We start from the raw sequence: 26505 nt of genomic DNA on the forward strand, positions 1-26505 counted from the left end.
AGAGAGTCAGCTGGAAAAGAGTGAACCTTGAAGGCGTGTGTGTTGATTGTCTGTCCTCTGTCAATAAACTGCAGACGTGGTCCACCGAAGCCAGTGGTGTCGTGGGAGTTTCTTTGTGGCGTGAGACGAGATCCGCTACACTTAAAGCCACTTCATTGGGCCTTAAAGATCAGTTCACACTACTATAAAAATAAAGTTTATAACTGTATTAGTTTTCACTCGCTGCAGTTTTGTGGTCTGTCACTTTAAATGCTCGCGCTCGTTAAAGCAGGATGGATTCTGATTGGCTGTCAATGTTTTTATGGTTCATCAGCTGGAAAGAAAAAAGTTCTGAAAGTGATTTCAACAATATCAATCCTCTGTGTCATCATTATAGTTGTGCTGCTGGACTGCTGTTCTTTTCATTTCAATTCAGTGGGCCTATAATGTGGTAAGATGTAAGTAGCATTTTTGTATGTAATATTAAACATTTAATATTTGACAATTTTTTTTTTTTATTAATTAATTCACAACAAAATTCTAAGGTTCTAATTCCCTTAATTCTCCTTTAAACGTATTTAATTCCTTTATTTCTTTAATAAAATTAAATAAATAAAGGATTTTTGAAGACATTGTTACGGGACAAGAAGCAGCAGCACCTCCAGTTCGGCAGGGGGCGATAATTCGCCCTTAGGTTGTTTGACAACCGGCAATAGACGCTAGAAGAAGAGTTTTGCTCCTGTAGTCCTAAAACAAAAATGGCAGCGCCAACGCCGGAGGTTTTGTCGAGCACACACGTGGAGAAAAAGAGCAAGCAAAAGGTAAATATTATCAATCTTTGCTCTGGTTTCAACAGCAGTCGCTTTTCACTAAGATGTGAAAAGTCTATAACCATAGTATTAATGTCTAATTTAATATATCGGATAGTCAAAGTAAAGATAAGATGTTGTCATCATCGCAAATTACGTCGCTTCTTGATTTTCACGGCTTTATAATATTATACTCGACATTTCTTCTTGAGCTTTTTGATAGAATGTAAGAGTAAATCTATCGTCTAAAAAGTGTAGTTACAGTGTGGTTGATGGTGTCATGTGTGGTAATATCATGGTACTCTGATATACAATAGTACTGAATAAATAGTATATTAGCTATTATTATCGTATTATTTCAATGTTACACCTTTTTTGCAATGAGCATGTTTTGAATTAATATTCATTAAGAAAAAAATCCTTATTGAGCAATGAAGTTCTTGAAAACATAAATATCATATCTATATTATTTACATATTATTTCAATACACCTCTTCTGCAATGAGCACGTTTTGAATTAATATTCATTCAGAAAAAATCCTTATTGCGTAATGAAGTTCTTGTAAACAGAATCTTAAGAAGTTTAAAAATATCTTAAAACATTATCACTGCTTTTCAAAAACCTTTAATCCACTTAAACAAGTGTCACCACATTTGCAGACACTCATTACTGTCTGTATTTCTAAGAACTTCTAGAATTTTTTGGTTACACTTTATTTTAATGTATCAGTGTTACAGTGTGTAATAATAATTAAATTACTCACTATAGTGTTCAGTTTAGGTTACTTGCATGTAGTTATGCATAATTTATAGATATTACATGTAATGTGTAACAAGGACACTGAAAAATGAAAGGTTGCCAAATTTTATCATGGACACTGGACAGTTTTATTTATTTACCCACCAAGGTAAATATTGTTTACCATTCAGGGACAATTGTTGTCATGATCATCTGCGTTTGTTTTTCCCATGGAAGACATTTGTTCTTGATTGAAAATGTAAAATAAAGAAAATAATCATGAATTTTTTTGTCTTTTTCTTGCTCAGGTTTCAAAACGTTACTGGGAGGAAACAAAAAACACAGAGCAGAAGAAACCCGAGGAAGAACCGAGTAAAGATGTGCAGAACCAGAATGAAGCCACAGTAAAAGAAAGCTCATTAAAAAGGAAGAAAGGTGAAAGTGACAAACCAGTGGTAAGAGTTTGTTTTTCCATTCAGTGACTTTAGTTTACTAGTATGCTATGTATGTATGTGCTAGTATGCTAATCAGATTAATGCTTCTACTCACGTCTTGACATAAGCTTTTATTTTTACAGCAGCCACTTTGGAAAAAACAAATGTTTATGATTCTTACGTTTTGATCAACTTTTATGTATTTTGGAGCCTAAATGCAATCGGCAGAAGTCCAAAGCTAAACGCAGGCTTTAAACAAACTACATAAAATACGTTCAATTTTTTCCCAAATTATTTTTTTTCCGTTTTAATATTTCTGGATTCAGTAAAAAAAAAAAAAAAATGACTCCATTTTAATGGTTAAATAAGAATTTTAGTAATCAAAAAGCATTTCCAATTAATTGAAATCATGAAACTTGTACAATTTAACAGCAATTTATTAAATATTTTACAAAAATTACATGTTGGCTTGTGGTTTGCCAAAGTTAAAACTTAGCCACTCAGCATTTTCACTGGCCACAATTTGGACTAGGATTGTAACGGTATGGCGGTTTATCACGATATTGACATGTATGATTATCATATCGTGAACATTTGCTTATCCAAGGTTTTGGATAAAGAATTTAACCAGATCTCACCTGCGCATAGGCAACTTCTTTCCACTTGAGCTTAGACTCCACCCATACAGAGGTTGCGAATTCTAATCTCTTTCCCCCGCAGAAAAAAAAGTTGAAATCTGCAGTGTGGGAATACTTTGGGTATCCGAAAAACGAACGCAGGGTTTTCCTTGAAGGTGGATATCCAGTTGTGTCCAGAAATGTGGACGAAGAGTGGCTGCAAAAGGAGGATACGTCGAACATGTTCTCCCATATTCGCGAACACCATCCCTCCCTGCAGATAAAGTTCCTTTTATAACTCAAGGCCTTATTATTTCCATTTTGAAATATGTCACGAAGATGTCACGAAAAATGCGCGATTTGATAGATGGATGAATAAATCTAGAATATAGCTGTGCAATAAATCAAATCGATATATGAGTGTGTGTCAAAAAACTGCTATACTGTAAATCTATATTCTGTAGTATGTCTCACGCTCATGGTGTTTAAAGCGTCTGCCGTCTCACTCACTATATGAGGACGTGAACACATGAACATATCCAGAGCTGCTCTGAGAGAACTAAATGAGCATTTCATAATTTTATTTAAAAGAATCATCGTCAAATACACTCTTGACTGAAACTCATAGGAGTTTAGTACAACCTGTCAAAATAAAAGTTCATAGACTCATTAAAAATTTTCATTAAAAAAAGTTTCTTTTAATAAACCATGTTCAACCAAAAAACCCTATCTGTTTTCATTCATTTTAGGGTCATTGTAGCTGATGATTATAATAATAATGATTCTTTAATACCGTATACCGTGAAACCATGATATTTTCTGAGACTATTATCATACCGTGAAAATCTCATACCGTTACAACCCTAATTTTGACATCGATATCATGGTCAATGATATCAAACTGCCATAAAGATATTTTTATCTCTTTATCTCGCAATTCGGCCGCAGGTTTGTTAGGCTGCTGTCACTTTAAGGCCTGACACATGTTAGCAGCCGCTTTTACAGGACGAATAACAGCTTTAAAGAAACACAAGAGGATGTTATGTTACTGATGTTTTTTTAATTTTGTTGAATAAAACGTGAAAATACTTTGAGCTTGTGCTCACCACAGACCTTATTTCAGGCATTTAACCTATTCAAAAAACCCATTGACTTCAGGAAGATGAAACCAGAAGTGCTAAAGTACATGCATTTTGAACAATACCTGTTCTTGTCTTAGGACAACTTTAATAAACTTTTCTGATCCACTTCAAATGTTTATTCTTCTGCTTCTCTAAAGAAAAGCACTATAAAGGGTTGCCTTGATTTCAAAACATTTGAGAACAACTGCTTAAGGCATGAAATTTGCTTATTTTGCACCATAATCGTGGTTCTCAAATAATCACAATTAAATAATTTAACAATCGCCAACGTCTTAACTTAATCACACCCCCATAATTGTTTTAACTTCACCTTTGGCTTCCTGCACCTAGAAGTTTTTGCTTCAATTATATCCTAATTTGAACAGTCAAAAAGTCAATATTTCAGCAGCCCTTCTCATCGGATCATGTTGTGTATTTAGAAAGAGGACCCTTTTCCCGGTCAGGCTCCGATACCAACAGAACGGCTCCAGAAGTTCCAGAGAGGAGAGAAACACAAAACGGTGAGTCCGGAGTTATACTCATATTTGTGACATTGTCCAAATGCGTTCCTGTATATTCTAACACTTATTGTTTTGAGTCTATTCAGCATATAGAAATGGATGCAAGTTGCTGTTAGGGGTGGGAAATATGATCAAAATCTTATATCACTTTATGAGAATTATGAGAGTTTTTTTGTTGTTGCTTGAAATAATATTTTTACAACACCAAAATGATAGATCCCAGTGAAATTTCGTACATTTCAATACCAATTTCATATGCCATTGCTAGTATGGTCATTAGATTCGCTGTTTTGGATTGTAGTCTTAAACTTAAATACAGAATGACACGACCAGCAGATTTTGTGAGATTCACCGTGTTTAACCGTGTCAATAACTCTTGATACATTATCTGAATCTTTACATAAATTCTAGGGATGCACGATGTATCATGTCAGCCACCATGTCGGTATCGGCCGATATGTGTTCATTTTCAATGTTATCGTTATCGGCATGATAAGAAAATTTGGCCGATATATTAAAGCCGATAAATAATGGATTATTTCCTTCATCTGAGACGCTTCAGATGCGCAATGTTCAACATGATGGTTTTGAATTGCTTGAAATAGGATTAAAATTACTTCAAAAAAGGAAAATACAGTAAAGTGCAACATGTGCAGCGCAAGTCTGTCATATCAGCTACATAAAATTATTATAAGAACATTATAATTGTGTGTTTGGGACATGGATTTTAATGATGAGACTTTTGTTTTTGTAATCCCAAATTTGGATTTAAGTGTATCGTCCAATATATCGGTTATCGGCTTTTAAATATAAACAATTAGCGGTATCGGACACAATTTTCATATCGTTGCATCCCTAATAAGGACTGTATTTTGTGTTTTCACACTCTTTCTCTCTCGTCAGCCCGCAGGAGCCAGGAGAAAGCTGAAAGAGGCCATTGTGTTCTCGGAGTCCGTGTCTGAACTCGCTCAGAAACAGGCCGCACGATACGATCTCCTACTTCCAGAGGATGCTGGGTAATGTAGTTCACATATTGTGCCAGATGAAAAGAAGAATGACATTATGACAAACACCCACATGATCTCATTCCTAAATGACAACGATTCAGCCATGTGTATTAAAAATACAGTTTGCGCTTCAGACAACGAGTGTAAATTACACCAGTAGGTGGCGACAAGTGACTAAAAAAATGCATTTGTCATTGAATCATTGAAGAAATTCATTCAGAAATGCGTATTCATCCAGTAATGAAACAAATGAAGTATTTATGAGTGAGCCATTGAATCAAGTTACAAGTTACAAATGGCAGTGCCTGCTCTTGGATAGAAAAGATTAGCTTGGACATTAGGTTTAACTACTGTTTGTGTGTTTGTATTCTTCATATATTCGTGAATGTACACACACATAGAGCTCATGTCTGTCTGCTTGTCTTCAGCTTCCTTGAAGGAGACGAGGGTGAAGACACAAGTACAATCTCTCAAGATGACATCGCAGATGCTGTTGACATCACTTCTGGGTCAAAGGTGAATTATTTTAGCATGTTTGAACACTAGAAACTGCAGCGAGACCAATAATAATCAGTAGAGTTTGTTGACGATCATTTGGTGATCGTCATTTGGCAAGCATTCAAAAATTCTAGGGGTACCAACGTGTTTTGGAGAAAAACATTTTTCATAATGTGATTTTCCCTCCACTTTCAATTCTTTTACTTCAATGAAAGGTTAAATTTTTGGCAATTTTTTGAATGAAAGATCAAAAGGATAAACGATGCAGATTTATTTTTTACAGCCAGTTTTGATCATATTTATCAGGGGTGCCATTAATTCTGACCATGACTGTAGGTGTATCGTCCCAGCCCTAGTTTTCAATAGTTTTTCTATTATATGTAAACTTGCGCTTGATGGACGTTGGCCGAGATTCATCATCATCATCACTGTGGATACTATTGTGTGACGTCTGGTGTTTTTAAGAGCAAAAATGCATTCTGTGTGATCAGACCCTTTACGCCTGTCACTCAAAAGCAAAAAAGGCTAATTACCGAGGATTACCAGTATTTTTGGTGCTGATGTGTAAATGGTCTCTTAATGGTTAAAAAACTCAATGTCATTGCTTTTGTGAACAGCATATATAGTGCATTTACCAGAAAAGTCAATCTGGTAATTTACACTAAATTTAACATGTTTAGTGTATAAAAGGTGGTAATGAATTTCATAGATGGAGGATTTAGCGTTTGCTTTGAGATTAATATTAGCATAAGCATCACTGGTCAAAGTTTGGATAAGGTGTTTTGAAAGAAGAGCGTTTGTGTCCTCAGACTGAAGCCTTTCATAAGTGTGTCAAATCAGTCCCTGCGGCCTCGTCCCCGGATTCACGGATAAAAGCCTGAACATGAAGGGTCTTTTCTGCTTGGATGTTCCAGTGATATTTTTAAACTGTTTTAATTCAGATCATCAAGCCACATGCAGAAGCGTTGCGAAAGAATCTAGAGGAATGAATCAAAGTAAATGGATTACTTCTTTAGAAATCTAGAAAAAATCAAGTATTTCTGCTTTGCTACTATATATTTGTTCAACATGACATTTTAGAAAGTGAACAAGCATGTATAAATAGTAGTGTAAAATGTTCTTTTTCTGTCCCCACAGTACTTCAACCTGCATCTCTCCCAGTTTGGGCCGTATAGGCTTGACTACAGCAGAAATGGACGGTATGTGCTAAAGGTTTATTACACATGTGTTCTAGTTCAGAACTGATGTATCACTACATGTACTTGTATTAAAAGGGTCAGTAACAACTAAGAATGTGTTATATGATGAAAGGGAGAAACCTTTAGAAATCTTTTTTTCAAACATGCCCAGTTAAAACTTGTTTATTAATAAATGTTGGTAAAAAATACTCTTTATGCGTTTATAAAATGAAAAACCCAGATGGGTCATTTAAAAGAAGTCTTTCACTTTTAATATTTTGTCTAATATGTAAAAAACGCAAAACATTTCTTGTCTTGTCACTTCAGTTATGTATTACATGATTGCCATTTTCAATTCAAAAATGGCAAATTTTGATAAAACAGTTGCGTAGTTTGCATCACTGGATTTTACTGTCGATCATTATACATTTCTATCATAACATGAACAAATTTGTATTTTTATATGCATGAAATTGGGAAAAAATGTCTTAAAGGATGAGTTTGACTATTTGTGTCGACACCTCAGTATTTAAATTATTGTACCTCTTTTTTTTCCCCTTAATGTACATTATTTATATCACTGTACCTTGTCTAATAATATTCTGACTGTTGGTTTCGTTGGGAGATTGTTTGGATTAAACTCGTAATCATATAAAGTGTGAACGGAAGTAGATTTCTTCACTTGTCTCACTCACATTTACACACACCTTTTGGAACCTAGTAATTACATTTCTGTGTTTTCTATAAATAGCTTTACACATTAACTGACAAAAGTCTGCAATTAATTGTGAATTCTTTTCTTTTTTAACAGCCAACCCCGTTTTGTTTGTTATTTTACCATTTAACTACCATAATTAATCTTATTAATTCAAGTAAACATTTAATCAGATTTTTAAGAAGGAATAAAAATGTGTGTGCTTTCTGCACTTTTTCTTTATGATCTCAGGACATTTACTTCAATATACCATGAACATTTTAATCCAGAAATTTAAAATGTGTTCATAATATGAAGAGGTTTATTTAAAATGCCTTTTTATTGCATGTATCAAAATAATTAAACTATAGATCCATACCAATTATATTTGTCTGCCACAGGCATCTGCTATTGGGTGGAAAGAAAGGTCATGTGGCCTGTATCGACTGGCAGTCCAAAGACCTGATGTGTGAGATGAACGTCATGGAAACGGTGAATGACGTCAAGTAAGTGCACATTCATTAAGACGCATCTTGATTTTAAATTTTTTTTAATATTTTTTGTTATATTTTGTTTTGTTGTTATTAATATATTAGATTTTGTTTTGCTTTGCTGGCTAAAACAATTTTTTTAATACTAAGCAAGCAACCTCTTCCAAACTCTTGTCTTGGGTTCATGAAGAGTAATGCCACTGTCTGACGGGCCAGTTTTCAGTTCTGCTGATTTCTACTTGTGAATCTCATTTCTGTAATCACTGGGAAATCAGAGGGAGTTATTTTGGGTGCGGCAGCATGAGTTAATTGTTTCTTTTCCATCTGTAAATATACTTGAAAATATCAGCCTGTCGGCAGCTTGCAGTCTTCAGGCCGGGGTAGTAGGCTGGGTAATAAAACTGTTAAAATGATGATTATATATATATATATACATATATTGCTGAAGATATTTCTACCATTTTAAATATTTTTGTGTCATGGTTATAAAACTTTCCAGTAGGGCTACATGATATTGAAGAAAAATGCGATGACTCATTAAATAATGTGATACGATAATGCTTAGTGTGTAAAATAAACTTAAATTATCTTAAAAATATATTTTAAAATTATTTTTCTTGTTTCACATTCTTTTTGTGACAAGAAAACATCCCTGGAACTTCTGAAAGTGAACCTCAGTGTTTTACTGTCGCATAAGAAGTGTTATTTTAACATCAGTGTAAACCACAGGGTTTAGGGGTTCAGGTTATCCTACATTAGGTTTATTTAACAACAGAAACTGAATAATCAAATGTAAAAATAAACACTGCTTAGTACCAGGGCTGTCACTTTACGTTCGAAAATCGATTGCACAATCGATCGGACCAACCAACACAAGTTTCGGAAACGAAAATAGGGAATCGATTTTAACTGCCTTTTTTTTTAAACCAAAAATGTGTTTTAGGTAGACAGATTAATACAGTACACAGAACATGTAGGATGTTGGAAAATAACAATGTCTTTTCTGTTAACCAAATGCTTTTTAATATTCGCTATTACTTCAGTGCAAGTGAACAAGCGCGCCGTTATTTGTTGCTTAGTGACGTGTGTGTTCAAGCAAGCCAGAAATGCGCAGATTCTGCGCAATACACTGTATTTAATATATCATGAGGACTCACGAGTTGCGCTAAATCAACGCAGATTTGGCTTACACGAACTTCCCCAGCAAAGTGAGTAAACATAGAAACACGCCAAATTGGCTCGTGATATGACAGCGTTACCCGCCAAAGTTCATTTTTATCCGAATTTGGCGGGTGTTCATTTCAATCCTTGAATGTTGCACTCCTGTTTGTCATTGGGCAAAAAACTTCACGCCAATAAATCATCAGAAATATTGCTGACTTCTGCGCGTCTCAAGCGCCCTCTTTACGTTCATCCTAATGCCTGTTAGTTGTCCGTGGATTTGCCAATAAGTGAAAGTGAAAGTGAAAGTGACACATGATGGCCAAGTATGGTAACCCATACTTGGAATTTGACCTCTGCATTTAACCCATCCAAGTAAGTGCACAATATTTGGTGTTGAAAATGGAAACGTCTTTAGACATGCGAAAATTGATTTTACAATCGATTCAATGAACACATATGTCTCAAATCGAACAGGATTTTTTCACAACAGTGACAGCCCTACTTAGTAGACATTAAAATGTATACTGATTCTTATTAAAGCTACAAAAGTTATTCAGCCAAGAGCAGTGAGTGATTTTCTCTGTCTTTTGTTCATGACCCCAGTTATTGCAAGCTGTTAATATACATTTGCGATATTTTGATAATTTCGATATATTGTGCAGCCCTACTTTCCAGCAATGCTGAATCTTCTGTGTCATGGCATAAAAACAAGAATAACATTTTCCCAATTTGTCATTTTGCGGTCTTAATCAGTGCAATGTTCATGACAATAAAAATAAATAAAAAAACTCTGTATTTTCCTTTTTTGCAGCGATTCCAATTTTATTTTAAGCAATTTAAAACCATCATGTTGAACAGTGCGCATTTGAAGTGTCTCAGCTGAAGGAAATAATACATTATTTATCAGCTTTAACATATCGGCCAAATAATTTCCTTATCTGGCCGACAACGTTAACATTAAAAATGAACACATATCAGCCGATAACGATATGGTGGCTGATATATCATGCATCCTTTTTTTTAATGCATTTTTTTCGTGCATCCCAGATTTATAAGTTTTTGCTTCATTCACCCACCCCAACTGATCCATTTCCTCAGCCAAAGTAAAGCAACACAACAAAAACCCTGATTGCATTCAAGCTTTTTTTTCTGGGTGTCTCTTGAGGCAGAACAGGCTGAGTTTGTAGAAATCCTGGAGGAAGTTCTTTTTTTTAATCTTTTTTCTTTATTTTTTCTTGGATTTTTTTATTATTATTTTTATTTATGTTTGAAATTAAGTCTGTCCAGATTCAATTTATTTAGGTTTTTATCGCTATACATCCTATACCCCTGTGCTTCAGGAATGAGTAATTGTCTCTCGTTCTACCTCCAGGTGGCTTCATACGGAGGCCATGTTTGCTGTGGCACAGAAGAAATGGCTCTACATCTATGACTCTAAAGGTGTGGAGCTCCACTGCGTGAAGAAGTTCAATGACGTCTTGAAAATGCAGTTTCTGCCCTACCACTTCCTACTCGCCACTGCGGTGCGTCACCAGATGCTTTTGGACAAACTTTGAACTTCTTGAAGGCTTTGTTAACCTTCCAAATAGGATTCTTTTCAAAGTAATGAAAAAGTTGTTAAAGGGATAGTTCACCCAAAAAATAAAATTCTGTCAGTATTTACTCTCCCTCATGTTGCTCAACCCCGTAAGACCTTTGTTCATCTACAGAACACAAATTAAGATATTTTTGATTAAATCTGAGAGCTGGATCACTCGTCCATAGTCCCGCCCCTTACCATAACCAGTTTAACACACTACTAACTAACTCAACCAGGCCCCGCCCCTTTATTCTGCATATGTGGATCCTGAGGCTCAAACAGTAGAGCGTTGGCGCTTGCAACGCCAAGGTCATGGGTTTGATTCCCAGGGAAAGCAAGAACTGACAAGAATGTAAATGTGTACCTTGAAATGCAAGGTAAGTCGCTGTGGATGAAACCGTCTGCAAAATGTAAATATGAACATTTTGTCTTCTACAATAATTCTTTATATTTGAAGGCTAATAACCGATATATTGGCCGATAAATCTAAATCCAAATTTTTATATAAATTGAGTCAAAAATTTTAACCATTAAAAGCCAGGTCCCAAACACACAATTATAACATTCTTATTATAATTTTATGTAGCTGATATGACAGACTTGCGCTGCACATGTTGCACTGAACTGTATTTTAATTTTTTGAGGTGATTCCAATCATATTTCAAGCAATTCAAAACCATCATGGTGAACAGTGCGCATCTGAAGTCTCTCAGCTAAAGGAAATAATACATTATCGGCTTTAATATATCGGCCAAATTTTCTTATCGGCCCTATAACATTATAAATGATCATATGTAGGCCGATACCAATATGGTGCATCCCTAAATTATTCAAATTAGGAATATTGTGATGTGTTCGTTCCCGGAAGAAAACTCAAGACTCCAATGGAGGCGTTTCAGGGAGTTTCAGACAATCAAAGTTTTTGTGTATTTGTATTTCAAACTGTATTCCTTACAGGTTTTCCATAATGTCAGTAATAATGTTTTGAACTTTCAGAGTGCCACAGGGTTTCTGCAGTATCTGGATGTGTCGGTTGGTAAAGAGGTCGCAGCCATCGGCACGAAACTGGGGCGTCTAGATGTGATGGCGCAGAATCCCTATAATGCAGTGGTTCACTTGGGTCACCCGAACGGGACCGTCAGTCTGTGGTCGCCCAACCAGAGAGAGCCGCTTGTGAAGATGTTGTGTCATCGGGGTGCTGTGCGTTCCTTAACGGTGGATAAAACCGGCATGTGAGTATCACTATATACTGGGGGAATTCACTTCAGTGCCTGACTCAATAAATTATACAAATCTGCTTGTTGACGCTGAGTCTCGGTTCATTTGTTCACGGAGTTTGTTTGTATATTAAGTTATGCCCCGTTTACACGAAGGGAAGACGCAGAGATTTCACTGCGGTTTGGCCTCTCATTTTTTATTTGTTCTTTTTTAATAACTTAAAAAAGAGTGTTTACTTGTTTTTAATAATACTTTACTTTTATATTAGTCAGGCTAGTTGTTTTTCTGTGGTATTTTTAAACCGCAGGCAAACGTTCCTTGTGTAAGTGTTCTTTAGCATGCTGAGTTTTGTTCATGATATTCAGCTACAATTAAATGTTTTGCAAGAAGACTAAATCTCAATGATATCTAAGTTTTTTTACCTTATTGGAATCAAAATTAGGAATCGATAAGAATCGGATTCCAATTAGCAGAATCATAATCGTTAAAATTCAAACGATACCCAACCCTAGTTGTAAATATGTAAGTGTAATGATTTGTTTTCTTCCCCTTTACTGTAATCTGTCAACATTCTAGCTTTACTGCTTCACCCAAAGTCCTTTTACATTATTGCCAATACAAAAGCACAAATTCATTTGGAAGAGGTTTAAAACACGTAGCCTACCGACTAGCAAACCACAACCATCCAATCAATTCCCCACAGACAAAATCAAGCCCCGCCCACATTTGTTCTTGTTTAACGCCCCGTTTACGAAGGGAAGACGCAGATATTTCCCTGTGGTTTGGCCTCTCATTTACACGAAAACCCCGTTTTTATCACAGAAAACGATTATTTCTAAGAACTCCGGCCAAAGTTGAGATTTCTGATAACGCCGGTTATGTTTTGCCGTGTCAACTGGGAGAAACGGGGTTTTAGGTTCTCAAACGTCACATTATGTGGCATAAAAATGTTTAATGTCATGTGAGCGCCCAGTTTGGCGTAGTTATTACGAAGGCCCTCAACGGCGTATTTATGCGGGTTGATGTAAATGACAACTTTTTTGAATACGATTTTGTGTGCACGATGTTATTATTGAAAACGGAGGGGGGGAAATATATTCGTTTCTCTAAATACCCGGCTATGTGTAAATGCGGCCTCAATTTATGTTCGCGCTCCAGTTCACGGAGACCGTCACTGCAGAAAGCACATTCTGTTTGTTTTCCTAATTTTACAAAAGCACAATGTTTTGTTGTTATTGTAAGTTTACTCAAATAAAAGTAGACCCTTCACAGTTTTGAATGATGCATTACTCATACTTATCTGTATGACAAAAAACAAGTACTGTTTATAGAGATCACTTTATACTGGGGGAATTGAATTCAAGAAATTATACGAATCTGGTTGTTGCATCTTTAAAAAAAGAAAAGAAATCTAATTTTGCCGTGGCAAAACACCAGTTCTACTGCTTTCTGTGGGTATAGTCAAGTCACCTTCATTTATATAGCACTTTTTACAATACAGATTGTTTCAAGGCGGCTTTACAGTGATGATAGGAAATTAATGCAACAGAGATTGTCCAGCTTAAGTTTTTAATTGATTAATTTCCATTGTAAAAATCATTAGTTATTAACTTAGGGGCCGCTTACACTGCACTTTTAATGCGCTCTGGTTGTTTATTCACACAATAACAGCATTTCAGTGGTCTAAGAACGCAAACTTTGAAGTACGTTTCAAAATTGTAGTAATTGTAGTATCTATTATTATTGATTTAGTCGTTGCAGTGCTGGACCATACCTTACAAGACCCTTCATTTATACCAATGAAATGTCAAATTTGTTTATTGCAGGTACATGGTGACGTCAGGTCTGGACCGGAAGCTAAAGGTGTATGACATCCGAGCGTTTAAACCCCTTCACTCCTGTTTTCTCCCTGCTGGAGCCTCTTGCTTGTCTCTGAGCCAGAAAGGACTGCTAAGTGCTGCTACTGGAGATGTTGTACAGGTAGTGTACATGGACACATGATACACACACACACACAAGATCAACATCCACAGTCCTAACCCAACCCTTAAAGTCGTCATGAAACGGAAGTTGAGATTGTCCTTTTTTCCTTATTGTGACGTATGTCCGAGTGAAACGGCTTCTGAAATTAGAAAAAAATGTAGGGCGGGGCTTGATTTCGTCCTTCGGGAATTGATTGGATCGTTGGAGGTTGGGCGTTGCTAACAAAATGGAGGCAGATTAAAAAGCCAGTTTACAGGTCAGTTATGGAGGATTTCTCTCCACCGGATTTACCACCGTTACCCTCCCATGAAGCATTTTTAATTGAGGAACCCGACGATGAGAACGAGGACGAGCAGCCAAATTTTCCGGAAGGAATCGCCCCATATTTATATGAGCCTCCCGCGAACCAAGATGAGGCGTAAATAGCCACGCCCTCTAGTAATAGATTTTGACCGGAAGAGAAGTCGTTTCGAGGGGGGAGGGAGTATTTGATTACAGATTATAAGGGTACATGAATTTTTAAAAAAATAATAAATTGCACAGATAAATCATTTATAATAAATACTACAATATTATATATAAAAATACGAATGGTAAAATTTGATTTCATGACGACTTTAACAATAACCTATCCCTGAAATCAGACCAGCGCGTATTCAGTTGCAATTATACCGAAACAAATCACTCTTAAGTCAAGTCATCTTTATTCATGTAGCGCTTTATATAAAACTTAATGTTTCAAAGCAGCTTCACAATAATAAACGGGAAAATAACAGAATCAAATTCTGCTGTAAAGCAGCTCTAAAAATACTTTTTAGTGGTTTGTGACGGCTGTCAATCAAAATGTGGACCGGTGATTCGTTCCATGTGTTTCTGTCAGAAAACAAATGGATAATTTGGTCAATTTAACAGAATTTATCAACTTGTTCCCTGCTGTGGTTGTTTAATTCACATCCTTTCTAAAAATATGAATGTTTTTGGTTTAATATATTCTTAATATATAAGACTGTCAATGATCTAATTTCATGTTGTTTTATATTTTATTTGTTCATTATTTATTTTGTTGGATTTTAGTGGGACTTGGTCAGAACCGTTTCAGAAATAGTGATCTGCATGATGCCTTTGGGCTCAGTGATGTTGAATTTAAATGACATGTAAAATAAAGACATGTTACATTGAGATGTAATGGTGTTTTCTGGAAGGGACTAAAGAACAAATAATTTTTATCAGCTGAAAGGCAGAATGCAAATGTTTTTATTAAGTTAGATAAACATTATATAACAGTTTCAGGTTATGTTTTAGTGTTGGTAACATGTCCCACACAAACTTATAATCGTCCCACATTTGGTTTGTTTGATGCTGGTGAACGTTTTCTTAGAGTTGTCTGTATGCATCCACAGGTTTATAAGAACGCTTGTGGAAGCAGTACTTTATCCAAACCCTACATGGCTCACCGCCTTCGAGGGCAGGTGTGTGGTGTTGCGTACTGCCCGTTTGAGGATGTTCTGGGAATCGGACATGAACAGGGCTTCACCAGCATGATTGTACCAGGTAAGACACAAATACATCAAAGTTCACTCATAGGACATGTGCACTCCTTCATGCCTGCAGTCTTGCATGTATAGTCCGCTGTTTCATGTACGATGGATAGATGCGGTCTGTTCCCAAACCTAGTGAAGCTTATACTGCACTGTAAAGCTGTTGGCACTACCAGAGAAACACAGCAACATGACATTGTTTAATGCCAATGAGCAGCAGTTTTCGAGAGTTAAGTCAGATAATGAAGAGTTTCTCAGTGTTATTTTAATATTACTATTTATACTTTTTCAGTATATTGCAGAGCTTCATGACTTAGTAGGGCTGTAACGATACACCAAGGTCGGGGCTGTTGGAGGAGAGAAAAAATGAGATATTTTGAGGGGAAAAAATATATTTGTATTAAATAACATTTGAAAAACCTACAGGTAAATCTTCTATAAATATTTGTTAGTCTTCATTTTCTTTTGTTTGGCTAAACCAGTTCTTGTTAAAACTCACTAGATATGTTTATTCTGTGCATTTTGTGAAATCATTACGGCCGTTACAGGTAAAATTAAAGAATTTATACTCAACTAGTTTTGTGGTGTAGGTCTACGTATTTTATAATGTTAACTTCAAATAATACTAATAGTAATGTAAAGATGTGGTAGCATTGGATCTGGACGGAGGGATAACTCTGGGAGTTGGAAGGGGGTGTGTGTCGGGATTCTGCATTCTCACACGCAGGTTTGTGGATCTGAGTGTCGCTATTACGGTTTCATATCGCATATTGTTACAGCCCTATGACTTAGGTCTTGTTTACAGCTGGTATTAAGATGTGTTTTGGTGGATCGGATCAGAAGTGGACGACTCAAAATACTGGAGTACACGGCTCTAAAACGCTTCGAGCTCGTCCAGTTTCCTCACTTCCCGAGTTAGTTGAAAACACATTAGACCGGATTGCTTTCGTACTGTAAACGCTCGTGTGATCGAATGTGTTCAAACAGCCACTAAAGCCCGTCTTCTCTCCGTCTACTGATCTAATGCGGGAACATTATGGGAAGAGCGATAGCCAGACGGGATTTAAACTCTGTCGACTGAAGACTCAAGTTTGGTTTGAAGATGAAAAACGTACCAAACACAATGTTCTCTCTCCATTCCTGATGTCTAACACACACTCACAGCGTTCGGCTGATCTCGCGTCTGTCAGAGCAGAAACTGAAGCTGATGTGTGTTTCTCCGTGTGTTTCTGTCGTCTCCGGTCGCGTTCATATGTAAATTATATGAGCTTATTTCATCCATTAGATCGTAACATCTGAAAAGCCCAAACATTTACTCACCCATAGATCCTCCCCTCGAAGAAATCAGGACAGAAGTGTTTGAAAGTGGACAGAAGAGACGGATTAAAACACCAGCTGTAAACGGGAATGTGTCTCTCGTCTACTTGTGATCCGTTCAACCAAAATGCATCTTAAAGGGGTGATGATATGCCCTTTTTTACAAGGTGTAAAATAAGTCTCTGTTGTGCCCAGAGTGTGTATGTGAAGTTTTAGCTCAAAATACCCCACGGATAATTTTTTATAGCATGTTAAAATTTTCCTTTTTTGAGGGTGAGCAAAAATGTGTCATTTTGTTTGTCCCTTTAAATGCAAATGAGCTGTTGCTCCCGGCACTGAGGGCGGAGCTTGTTCTTAGCAGAGCTATATATAGCCCTTTGTTGCGAGGCGGGTTTATGTAAATATTAGGGTTGGTGATGTCCCTACCAGCCGTTTGTTGTAGTCCTTAAAAAGTGATTTCTGTAAAAGAAAATATCTCCCTTTGCTTTGAACTTTGAGCTTTGTAACTTTGCATATGTTTGTGCTCAAACAGCAACATTACACACTAACTAAAATTAGAAAGTGAAATCATAATCGCCTTTTAATATCAGGTGTAAACGAGGCCTGAATGTCACAAAAAATGTACAGGTCACATTCACTTCAAAAAAAGGAGAATGCAAGCTCTTGAATGTGTCTCCAGGTGCAGGGGAACCGAACTTTGATGCCCTGGACACAAACCCGTACCGAAGCTTTAAGCAGAGACAGGAGTGGGAGGTCAAGGCCCTGCTGGAGAAGGTGCAGCCTGAGCTGATCGGCTTGGACCCGGGGCAGCTGGGTAAAGTGGACCAGGCCAGCTTTGAGCAGAGGCACAAGGAACGGGTTGAGGCATTGGTAAGTTCAGCACTGGTAACCCTGCACAAATACATATGGGCGAGAGTGCAGTAAGCTGGAACATCCGATTAGTAGTGGGCGATATGACCAATATTTTCACAATTATTTCATTTCACGATAAAGATATACATCACAATTTGTTTGTATTTATGTTATAAAATGTATATGGAGCCCCTAGAGGGACATAAAAAAATTCTCACGTCTCATTTTTTTTCTTCATGTCAATGCTTTTGCGTTCCTGCCCGAGAAACTCACAACACAAGAACATTGAAAAATATTTTTTTTTCCATCTCATCTAATTTTTTTTCATCACCATGTCCCTTTAGGGGCTTCGTAAAAATAAGCATATTTAAAACTATAGTAAGAAGGTACAACTTAGATCACGTAAAAATTATTTAACATGTATTAAGAAATGCTGCTATAATCAAATGTAAAAAAAATACTGCATAGTATGAATGAAATATAAATTGATTCTTATTAAAGCTAGAAAAGTTATTCAGTCAAGAGCAGCAATTTAATGAGCATTAATGACAGTTTTCACCTTGTTTATGTTCACGTCAGACTAGACATGTAACAGTATTCGCTAATATACATCGTAATAATGAAACAAGCACAATATTGTTATTGTTGGGCACTTCAAAGTACTGTGAGAACTTTCCTCATAATCTCCTCCATATCACTTTAAAATACAGCATTCTGTGCAGAATTTAAGATGTTTTCTGGTCTGAGCGACTCGATCACATGATCCGCTCTGTGTTTCGTGTCTCTGGACCGGAGCTTACGAGAAACCAGACGATTTGATGTCATTAGTTTAGACTTTGTCTTGTCTTTATTTCAGGGCTTTGATCCATTGGCAAAAGAGAAGTTTAAGCCCATAAAAAAGAAGAAAGGAAGAAGTTCGGCTGGTTCCGTTGAGAAAAGAAAGAGGAAAGTCGCCCATGAGGATCAGAGGGTATTTACTTATACTTTTTCTTTTTGTGTCTCTGTCTGTCGTCTTTAATGTATTTGCATGTTTAAGCTCGAGAAGAGCACCTGAGAATGTTTGTATTAGTGGTATTTGATACTGATAATGTTTGAGGTTTGTTAAAATCATTAAAGGAACACGCCACCGTTTTTTGAAATGGTGGTTATTCACCGTCTCCCCTACATTTAGATAGGTGGGCAAACACAGTTTTGTCTCAGTGCATGCATGTCTTAGTCTGGCAGCGTCGCCGCTAGCTTAGCTTAGCATAATGAATGGAATCCTTTGTTGCCGGATAGCATGTCGTTAGGAAAAGTGATAAAAAAAACAAAACAAATTACTTCTTGTAATTCCTGCGTATGACCTGCGTATTCACAACGAGTACAAATAGCACTGCTCATTAAGACTAGACGATTTCCTAGGCAAAGATTGACTTGGGACTATATTGGGGCGAAGCACTGCTGCTTGGGTGTAGAGATATCAGACAACTTCCGTCAACATACCGGTGTGAATATTAGCTGGGTATTTTTCCCACAGTAGACATAGTGAATGGCGATGAACATGGTGGATTTTGTAAGAGTCGAAGAGGGTGACTTCTGAGACAGTCAAGATCCAGAACCATACCTCTACGAACCCGAGTTTTCAGAAGAGGAGCTGCGTGCTTTGGGAATAGACCGACAGGAGGAGGAGCTTGCGATCGCTCAACAGCCTGAGGACGTGAGGATGAGAGCCACCATGAACTGGGGGTGTGAGTGTGGGGGAATATTCCAACCTATGCCGACTAAAGCGTGTCGGTGGTGAGTGGGACAAGGCACTGCCATCGATGACCCGGCTCAACGTGTCAGATCAAGATGAGCGTGCCCGCAGTTGTGTCACAGCTACCTAACTTGCGTGATATCTCTGCGCCCAAGTAGCAGTGCTTCGCCTGTGCTTCCCCCCATATAGTCCCAAGTCTATCTCTGCCTAGGAAATCGCCTTGTCTTAATCTGCATTGCTATTTGTACTCGTTGTGAATACGCAGACCACAAGAAGTAATTCAATTTTTTTAAACATTTTTGATCACTTTTTCTCACGACATGCTATCTGGCAACAAAGGATTCCATTCATTATGCTAAGCTAAGCTAGCGTCGGCGCTGCCAGACTAAGACATGCATGCACTGAGACAAAAAATGCGTTTGCCCACCTATCTAAATGTATGGAGACGGTGAATAACCCCTATTTCTAAAAAACGGTGGCGTGTTCCTTTAATCCTAAGTATTAGACTGGTGTGTTTGCAGTCGCCTCGCACCGTTTGAGACACAGTTTGTTGAGTGTGTTTGCTAAGATGGAGAGGTAACTTTAACCAAGCAGATTCAAATTTATATATATATATTTATATAAAAATATATTGCGTAACTGGCCAGAATATCACAGACTTGAGGGATTTTTACAGTTAAAAGTCTAATTTACCCACAAATCCTCTCTCAATATAGTGTTTCTCTTTTGCTATTTGTTCACATCACTTCCTCTCTCGTGTGATTCTGCAGGATATAATTCGACAATCTGTACAAGAGAAAATGGAAAGACAGAAAGAGCTGGAAGAAAAGTCCAAGGAGAAGAGAGAGTTGGGAGTGAAGACAACTCTTGACCGTTTCAGGAAGTAGAGCAACGATCCCTGACCGCTGTGAACATGAGGACTAATGCAAAGGAGGACACAGTATTCATAAGACATTTTTATAACAAAACCTCTGGGTGTCATTTCTACTGTTCCCCGATTGTGTACAAAACAAAGCTATTTGCTTGTTTAATAAAATACCTAGAATATCTATAAGAAATTGCACATGTATTTATCTTTAAAGACTCGTTTTCGTTTTAAACGCTTTCCACCCACACTAGCTTTTTGCAAAAGTTTCTTGTCGACACTGAAATCATCTTAATGCGTAGGCCAAAAACATCATAAAATCTCACTGAGATGATAGCGAGAGACCAGATGTAAAGGTATCATGCTATTCTATTCTGATAATTTTATTAGCAAAACATCTCAGCGCTAACTCACTCACTGGTGCGTTCGGGTCTCACCCCATGTCTGGTCTAAAACACATCGCACTTATGTTTTGACACAGGACAGAAATTTAGTACATTTTCTGTCGTCTTTGCAGGATATACAATATTGAGATTGTATGAAGTAACATTTATCTTTATTAACACTGACAGTGAACAGCACATAGCAGTATAAACGCGTATCTATGGGTACAATATGCATCACATGACTAAACGTGTCATCGTTAGGGTTTGGTATAGTTTGAATTTTAACGATTCCGATTCTTATCGATTCCTGATTTCAATTCTACTAAGGTAAATAAAAAAATTCTTATTGCAAAACATTTCATTGTAGCTGAATACCATGAACAACAATCAACAGAGGAACTGAAGTTTAAAAATACCACAGCAAAAACAACTAGCCTAACTAATACTAACTACATTTTAGTTAAGTAAACGGCATTTAAAAAAATAAACAAATTAGCAATCACACAAATAAATACAACTGAGCAGAGATATGATTGAAATAAACAGTGTTTTAAGGTTTTCAGGTACATTTAAAATAACCGCACTTTATACATTTATAGTTACAAAAGATATTCAGTCAAGAACAGCGGGTGTCATTGTTTGATTGAAACTGTTATAAAGATTATATACAGTATAAAGAATATTAGGCTGCTGACACTTTAAGAGCTGCATGTATCCAATACACTGTGACATGTAAAAATTTGTCAACTGTTTGTTAACTTAAGACATGACTCACTGTTTATGGGGATATTTTTGTGTATATTTGTCTGTTCAAGTTTTCTCCCTTCCATATGTAAAGCGCTTTGATTACTTAGAAAAGCGCAATATAAATGTAACTAATTATTAATTATTATTATTCAAGTGCAAAAAAACACAGAAGAGAACTCAGTCCAGTATCGCGCACTATACGTTACAGTATGAGCTTTCTGTGAGTGCGTGTTGAATGTAACCGAAAACAGCCCGCGGGTCGTCATGTGCTTGAATGGTTTAATATAATATCACATATTCCAGTATATCTGCATTAGTGTAGACGTGTCTTAATCAAATCACCGGGCTTGCCATGGTTCAGTGCTCCTTTTCTCAATATGCAGAAACAACTTCACTGGAAACAATGATGAAGCATTTTGGCTTCAGTTCAATCTTGCCAAACCAGAGCAACCACATCACTGTTCAATAGGGTTCAACAACACTAATGGTGAGCATGACCGCAAGAAGACTAGACTATTCCTGCAATTCCCTGTTGGCTGATCTTCCAGCCAGCGTGAGTGACTCTACACACCCAGTAGTTTGAGTTTTTCGCGACCAGACGATCATCGTCAGAACGATCCCTATTCACACGGATTCACAAAAACGACTACAAACGCTGTATCCTGCCTCCAGGCCACTGAGGCCAGTAGATGGCGATGAAACACTACAGATTGAACACATAATGAGAGTAAGGGGAGGCTGCAGACCTGGAGCCGGCAGATATACGCCCCTGACAGTTTTACGCCCCTGTTGTTCCTGATGCGTCCAGTAGGGGGAGGCTGTACAGCGACACAAATTGAGTTATGTTAGTAAATAATCGTCTTTTGTTTTTTAATTAATACATTTATTTATTTTGTATTGCAAATGAAAGGATACAAGACAATCACAGTGAGAAAGAGAAATTTTACGTTTTGTCAATATAAAAAATTAAAGGTGCTTACATCAGACTCAACGATATTATTTATTTTAGAAACCTTTGAGTTTAAAGGTTTTGAAATTTTCTTAAAAGAAGAAAAAAGGGACTTTATATCAGAGGAGAATATTCTTAAATCAGGATCATTGAATGGTTTTGTCTTTATAAGGATGAATCTTGCCCAGAAGACAAAGTAATAATACCGTATAATCAAGATTTTTATCGTTAGAATGAAAATCTGACAAAAAATTATAGATTCTGTCATTTGTGTGCTAAATAATCTGCTAAAGTTATTGTTGTTTAGCAATGATGCAACATTTATTATTTATAAACAATTAGCTTGGTATAGGTAGCCTATCAATTCATTTCTATATCAATGGATGGGTCTATAATTTATTTCGAGAGACAAAAAGTACTTGACGGTCAGGTTTATGTTCTATCTGGCTTAAACTCAGCTATACCACGTGTAGGTTTAGTTGCCCCTAGTCTTCTCTACTCACTTTAAAATGCATTTTCTTTTTAATTTTCTTTTGTTGCCTGTCTTTAGCTTGTCTGAGATCGCCTCTTCTGGTAAGACCCTGTTTACTCCTTACATTAAAACACACTCCACATGGTTTCTGGGGCAACATTACAGTAGATATTGGAAATATCTGAACTTGTTTTTTTACAGTCTTTGATGTGAACACACAAAAGACACATTTATAATAGGCATGTATATGTATGTAAATCTCTCTCTAAGTAAAGAGTTGAACTGCACACTCACTCAAATATTTTGATTATTTCCAACATCATTTTTTTAAATAGCTTACTGGTCGGGACTAAAATGTAGGGTATGTGCACTTAATGTGGGTTTTATCATACTCTGTCTTTACCAAATTCTTTTTAACTTGCATCTCATAAAGGTGTGTGTTTGCTTTAGCTATAAGAAAATGAAAATCTATCTCTAAACTTATAAACACTCATTATTTTTTTATGACTTACAAAATGAACAACTTACAGAGACATACATGGACATGGTTTTAATGTAATTTTCAATTTTCTCTGCACAGTCCATCATTGGTGGCCAAAAGAAATCAAAGTGGCTTGACACTTTTTTCACTATTGTTCCATCAATAAGTGCTTGTGCCGCTGTACTTTGAAGATCAGGAGCAAATTGATGCAATCCACACACACCTGACATCAATTCTACACACACACACACACACACACACACACACACACACACACACACACACACACACACAAACGATAAAATCACCATGGATGTCCTTTTAAAAAATAGTTAAAGAAGAGGGGTAAACCATAGGGGAGTCATCATAATTCATAAATGGTGTCAATAAAAAAAATTGTGAACAACAGTATTGTGTCTTTCTTTTAAATGGCCCTTGGAATTTTAGAAAAGGGATAAATTGTGTTTGTCTTCATAAAATGCCGTGTAGGATACTGTTTTGTAGCTGTACAAAACATAACGACCAATAGAGAATGGTACTACAGCTAATCAAGGATCCATATAATTACACGGTACTGTATGTCTAATGGGCTAAATTTGGTTAATATCTGAATGTAACTATAAATTCACAACAACATATTGCACTCAGTCTTCCATATAAAAAGCTATGGTGAATAGGCCCATAACTGCATTAGGTCATATACTTTTCATAACATAGTTGATCCAACTGTGTATTTTTAAATTTTCAATTCACAAAAACACATAGTCTTCTGTAGGCTGAGTGAAGAGAGTGAAGCCAAACTGAATAGCTAAAGACATTTTAATCCGTGCAGATCTAGACTGTAACATTTATATTTAAATGAACAAAAAACAAACAAAAAAATTTCTATGTACAGGTTATTCATGTGTAAGAGTCGATTTATGTTATTTTGAAGTATATTCTCCTACTGGACGCATCAGGAACAACAGGGGCGTAAAACTGTCAGGGGCGTATATCTGCCGGCTCCAGGTCTGCAGACTCCCCTTATAGTGTAAACTTGGCGAGGCCTCAGTTCTTCACAGCTGAAGATGTTATTTCCAAAAATGCTTTTCAATGCCTTGCATTAGAGTCATTCAGCTGTATTAATAACACTGTGTTTTAGTGTTCTTTTTTAAATGTCATTAATATAGTAATAACTATAAATTATACCTAATAACATGCACTTAACCCTATAGTAAGTACATGTTAATTAATATTACTCAGTACCTAAATGTGTAATTACTGTCTAACAAAGACCTTGAAATAAAGTGTTACCCTGTATTCATACGACAAGATATCCAAATGAAAAAGCTCTACATTTTCATTAAATTTTTACAGTGAAATGTTAAAGCCAATGCTTTGCATTAAATGGTACATTTGCATCATGCTGGTACCAAGTAAGAAATATTTTTCCAAGTTGTAAATTAAAAGAAAATACTATTTCAGTTTTTCAACATCATATTTTCAGCTTTGTGAAATTTCCTAGCAGTTTTTGAGTGAAAATTGTTTCTACAGTTCCACAGTTGGTGGAACAGCAAGACATAACTAGCTCGTAATGATTAACCAAGATAATCTTGCTATAAATGTATAACACAAAGCACTGTATTCTGTGTACAGCAGATGATCCGTTGGCAGTCAAATGTTGAAACCAATTCTTTGCATTAATTTGTAGATCTGCATCATGCTGGTACCATGTAAAAATGATTTTTCCATGTTGTAAATTAAACAATCTCAGGTTTTTGCAAGAAAAACGGGGTTTCAACTTAATTTTCGCGTTTCTTTGTGCAATTTCCGGAACGGTAAGACATAGGCTAGCTCGTATTGATTAACCAAGATAATCTTGCTATAAATGTATACCACAAACCACTATATTCTGTGTAAAGCAGATGTTCACAAATGACTTCCTGGTTTTGAATGCGGCTCACTAATGACCTTTGTTCTGTATTAAAGTCCTGCTATTGATTGAGAAGATGCGAAACCCTCCCCCTATAACCAGTGAGAGCTCAACAAGGCCTTCAGGAAAGGAGAAGACAAACGCTAAGGCTTTAAAAATAGTAATAGCACATTTTAAAACAACATGAGTCGGCCAAAGTGCTTTCCATTAAAAACAATATTCAAACAGCATAAATAACAAAAAATACAAAAAACATTAAACACCAAACCAAAGGACAATTAAAATGCATGACCACAGTAACACAAGGTACAATCAACTGCTCCTCAACCATAAGCCTGAGCAAGTAAATGTGCCCTCAAATGTGATTAATCAAAAAAACAGTGTAGGATAACATCTAGGTTATTCCAGAGTTTATTGCAGCAATTGAAAAGGCACGATCTCCTTTGGACTTTAGATGAGGTTTAGTATCTTTTAAAAGTAATATTTGAGATGACCTCGATGGCCTCGTCGTCTGATAGACCTGGATAAGACCCGACATATATTCGGGAGCTAGACCATGTAAGGCCTTAAAAACAAACAGGAAAACCTTAAAAACAAACAGGAAAACCTTAAAAGCAAACAGGAAAACCTTAAAAACAAACAGGAAAACCTTAAAAGCAAACAGGAAAACCTTAAAAACAAACAGGAAAACCTTAAAAACAAACAGGAAAACCTTAAAAACAAACAGGAAAACCTTAAAAACAAACAGGAAAACCTTAAAAGCAAACAGGAAAACCTTAAAAACAAACAGGAAAACCTTAAAAGCAAACAGGAAAACCTTAAAAACAAACAGGAAAACCTTAAAAACAAACAGGAAAACCTTAAAAACAAACAGGAAAACCTTAAAAACAAACAGGAAAACCTTAAAAGCAAACAGGAAAACCTTAAAAGCAAACAGGAAAACCTTAAAAACAAACAGGAAAACCTTAAAAACAAACAGGAAAACCTTAAAAGCAAACAGGAAAACCTTAAAAACAAACAGGAAAACCTTAAAAACAAACAGGAAAACCTTAAAAGCAAACAGGAAAACCTTAAAAACAAACAGGAAAACCTTAAAAGCAAACAGGAAAACCTTAAAAACAAACAGGAAAACCTTAAAAACATGGGGCGATTCCCAGTATGACGAGGCGGTTTCATGTCTGTGTGTGTGTGTGTGTGTGTGTGTGTGTGTGTGTGTGTG

General features: G+C 36.4%; 1 protein-coding gene across 1 annotated transcript; it reads left to right on the top strand.

Moving 5' to 3' along the window:
- The first annotated feature begins 381 nt into the window (after positions 1-381).
- On the top strand, positions 382-20532 carry wdr46 (WD repeat domain 46). The gene is made up of 15 exons (XM_077235487.1): positions 382-437; positions 598-800; positions 1836-1982; positions 4140-4220; positions 5124-5236; positions 5656-5743; positions 6863-6924; positions 7999-8103; positions 10625-10775; positions 11828-12063; positions 13876-14029; positions 15433-15583; positions 17567-17757; positions 18596-18709; positions 20245-20532. The coding sequence occupies exons 2-15, from the start codon at positions 738-740 to the stop codon at positions 20359-20361; spliced, it is 1773 nt and encodes a 590-aa protein (XP_077091602.1). The 5' UTR covers positions 382-437; positions 598-737; the 3' UTR covers positions 20362-20532.
- Positions 20533-26505: the final 5973 nt, after the last annotated feature.

The sequence above is a fragment of the Siphateles boraxobius genome, unplaced genomic scaffold, assembly GCF_051911475.1.
Source record: "Siphateles boraxobius isolate OS27281-9 unplaced genomic scaffold, OSU_SipBor_1 195, whole genome shotgun sequence".
In the NCBI taxonomy this organism is placed as follows: domain Eukaryota; kingdom Metazoa; phylum Chordata; class Actinopteri; order Cypriniformes; family Leuciscidae; genus Siphateles; species Siphateles boraxobius.

Bases quoted from the DNA above. Each gene is read 5' to 3' on its own strand.
- wdr46 (XM_077235487.1), top strand. From the start codon at position 738: ATGGCAGCGCCAACGCCGGAGGTTTTGTCGAGCACACACGTGGAGAAA. The intron at 14,030-15,432 runs GTAGTGTACATG...ATGCATCCACAG, and splicing joins CTACTGGAGATGTTGTACAG to GTTTATAAGAACGCTTGTGG. The intron at 18,710-20,244 runs GTATTTACTTAT...GTGATTCTGCAG, and splicing joins TCGCCCATGAGGATCAGAGG to GATATAATTCGACAATCTGT.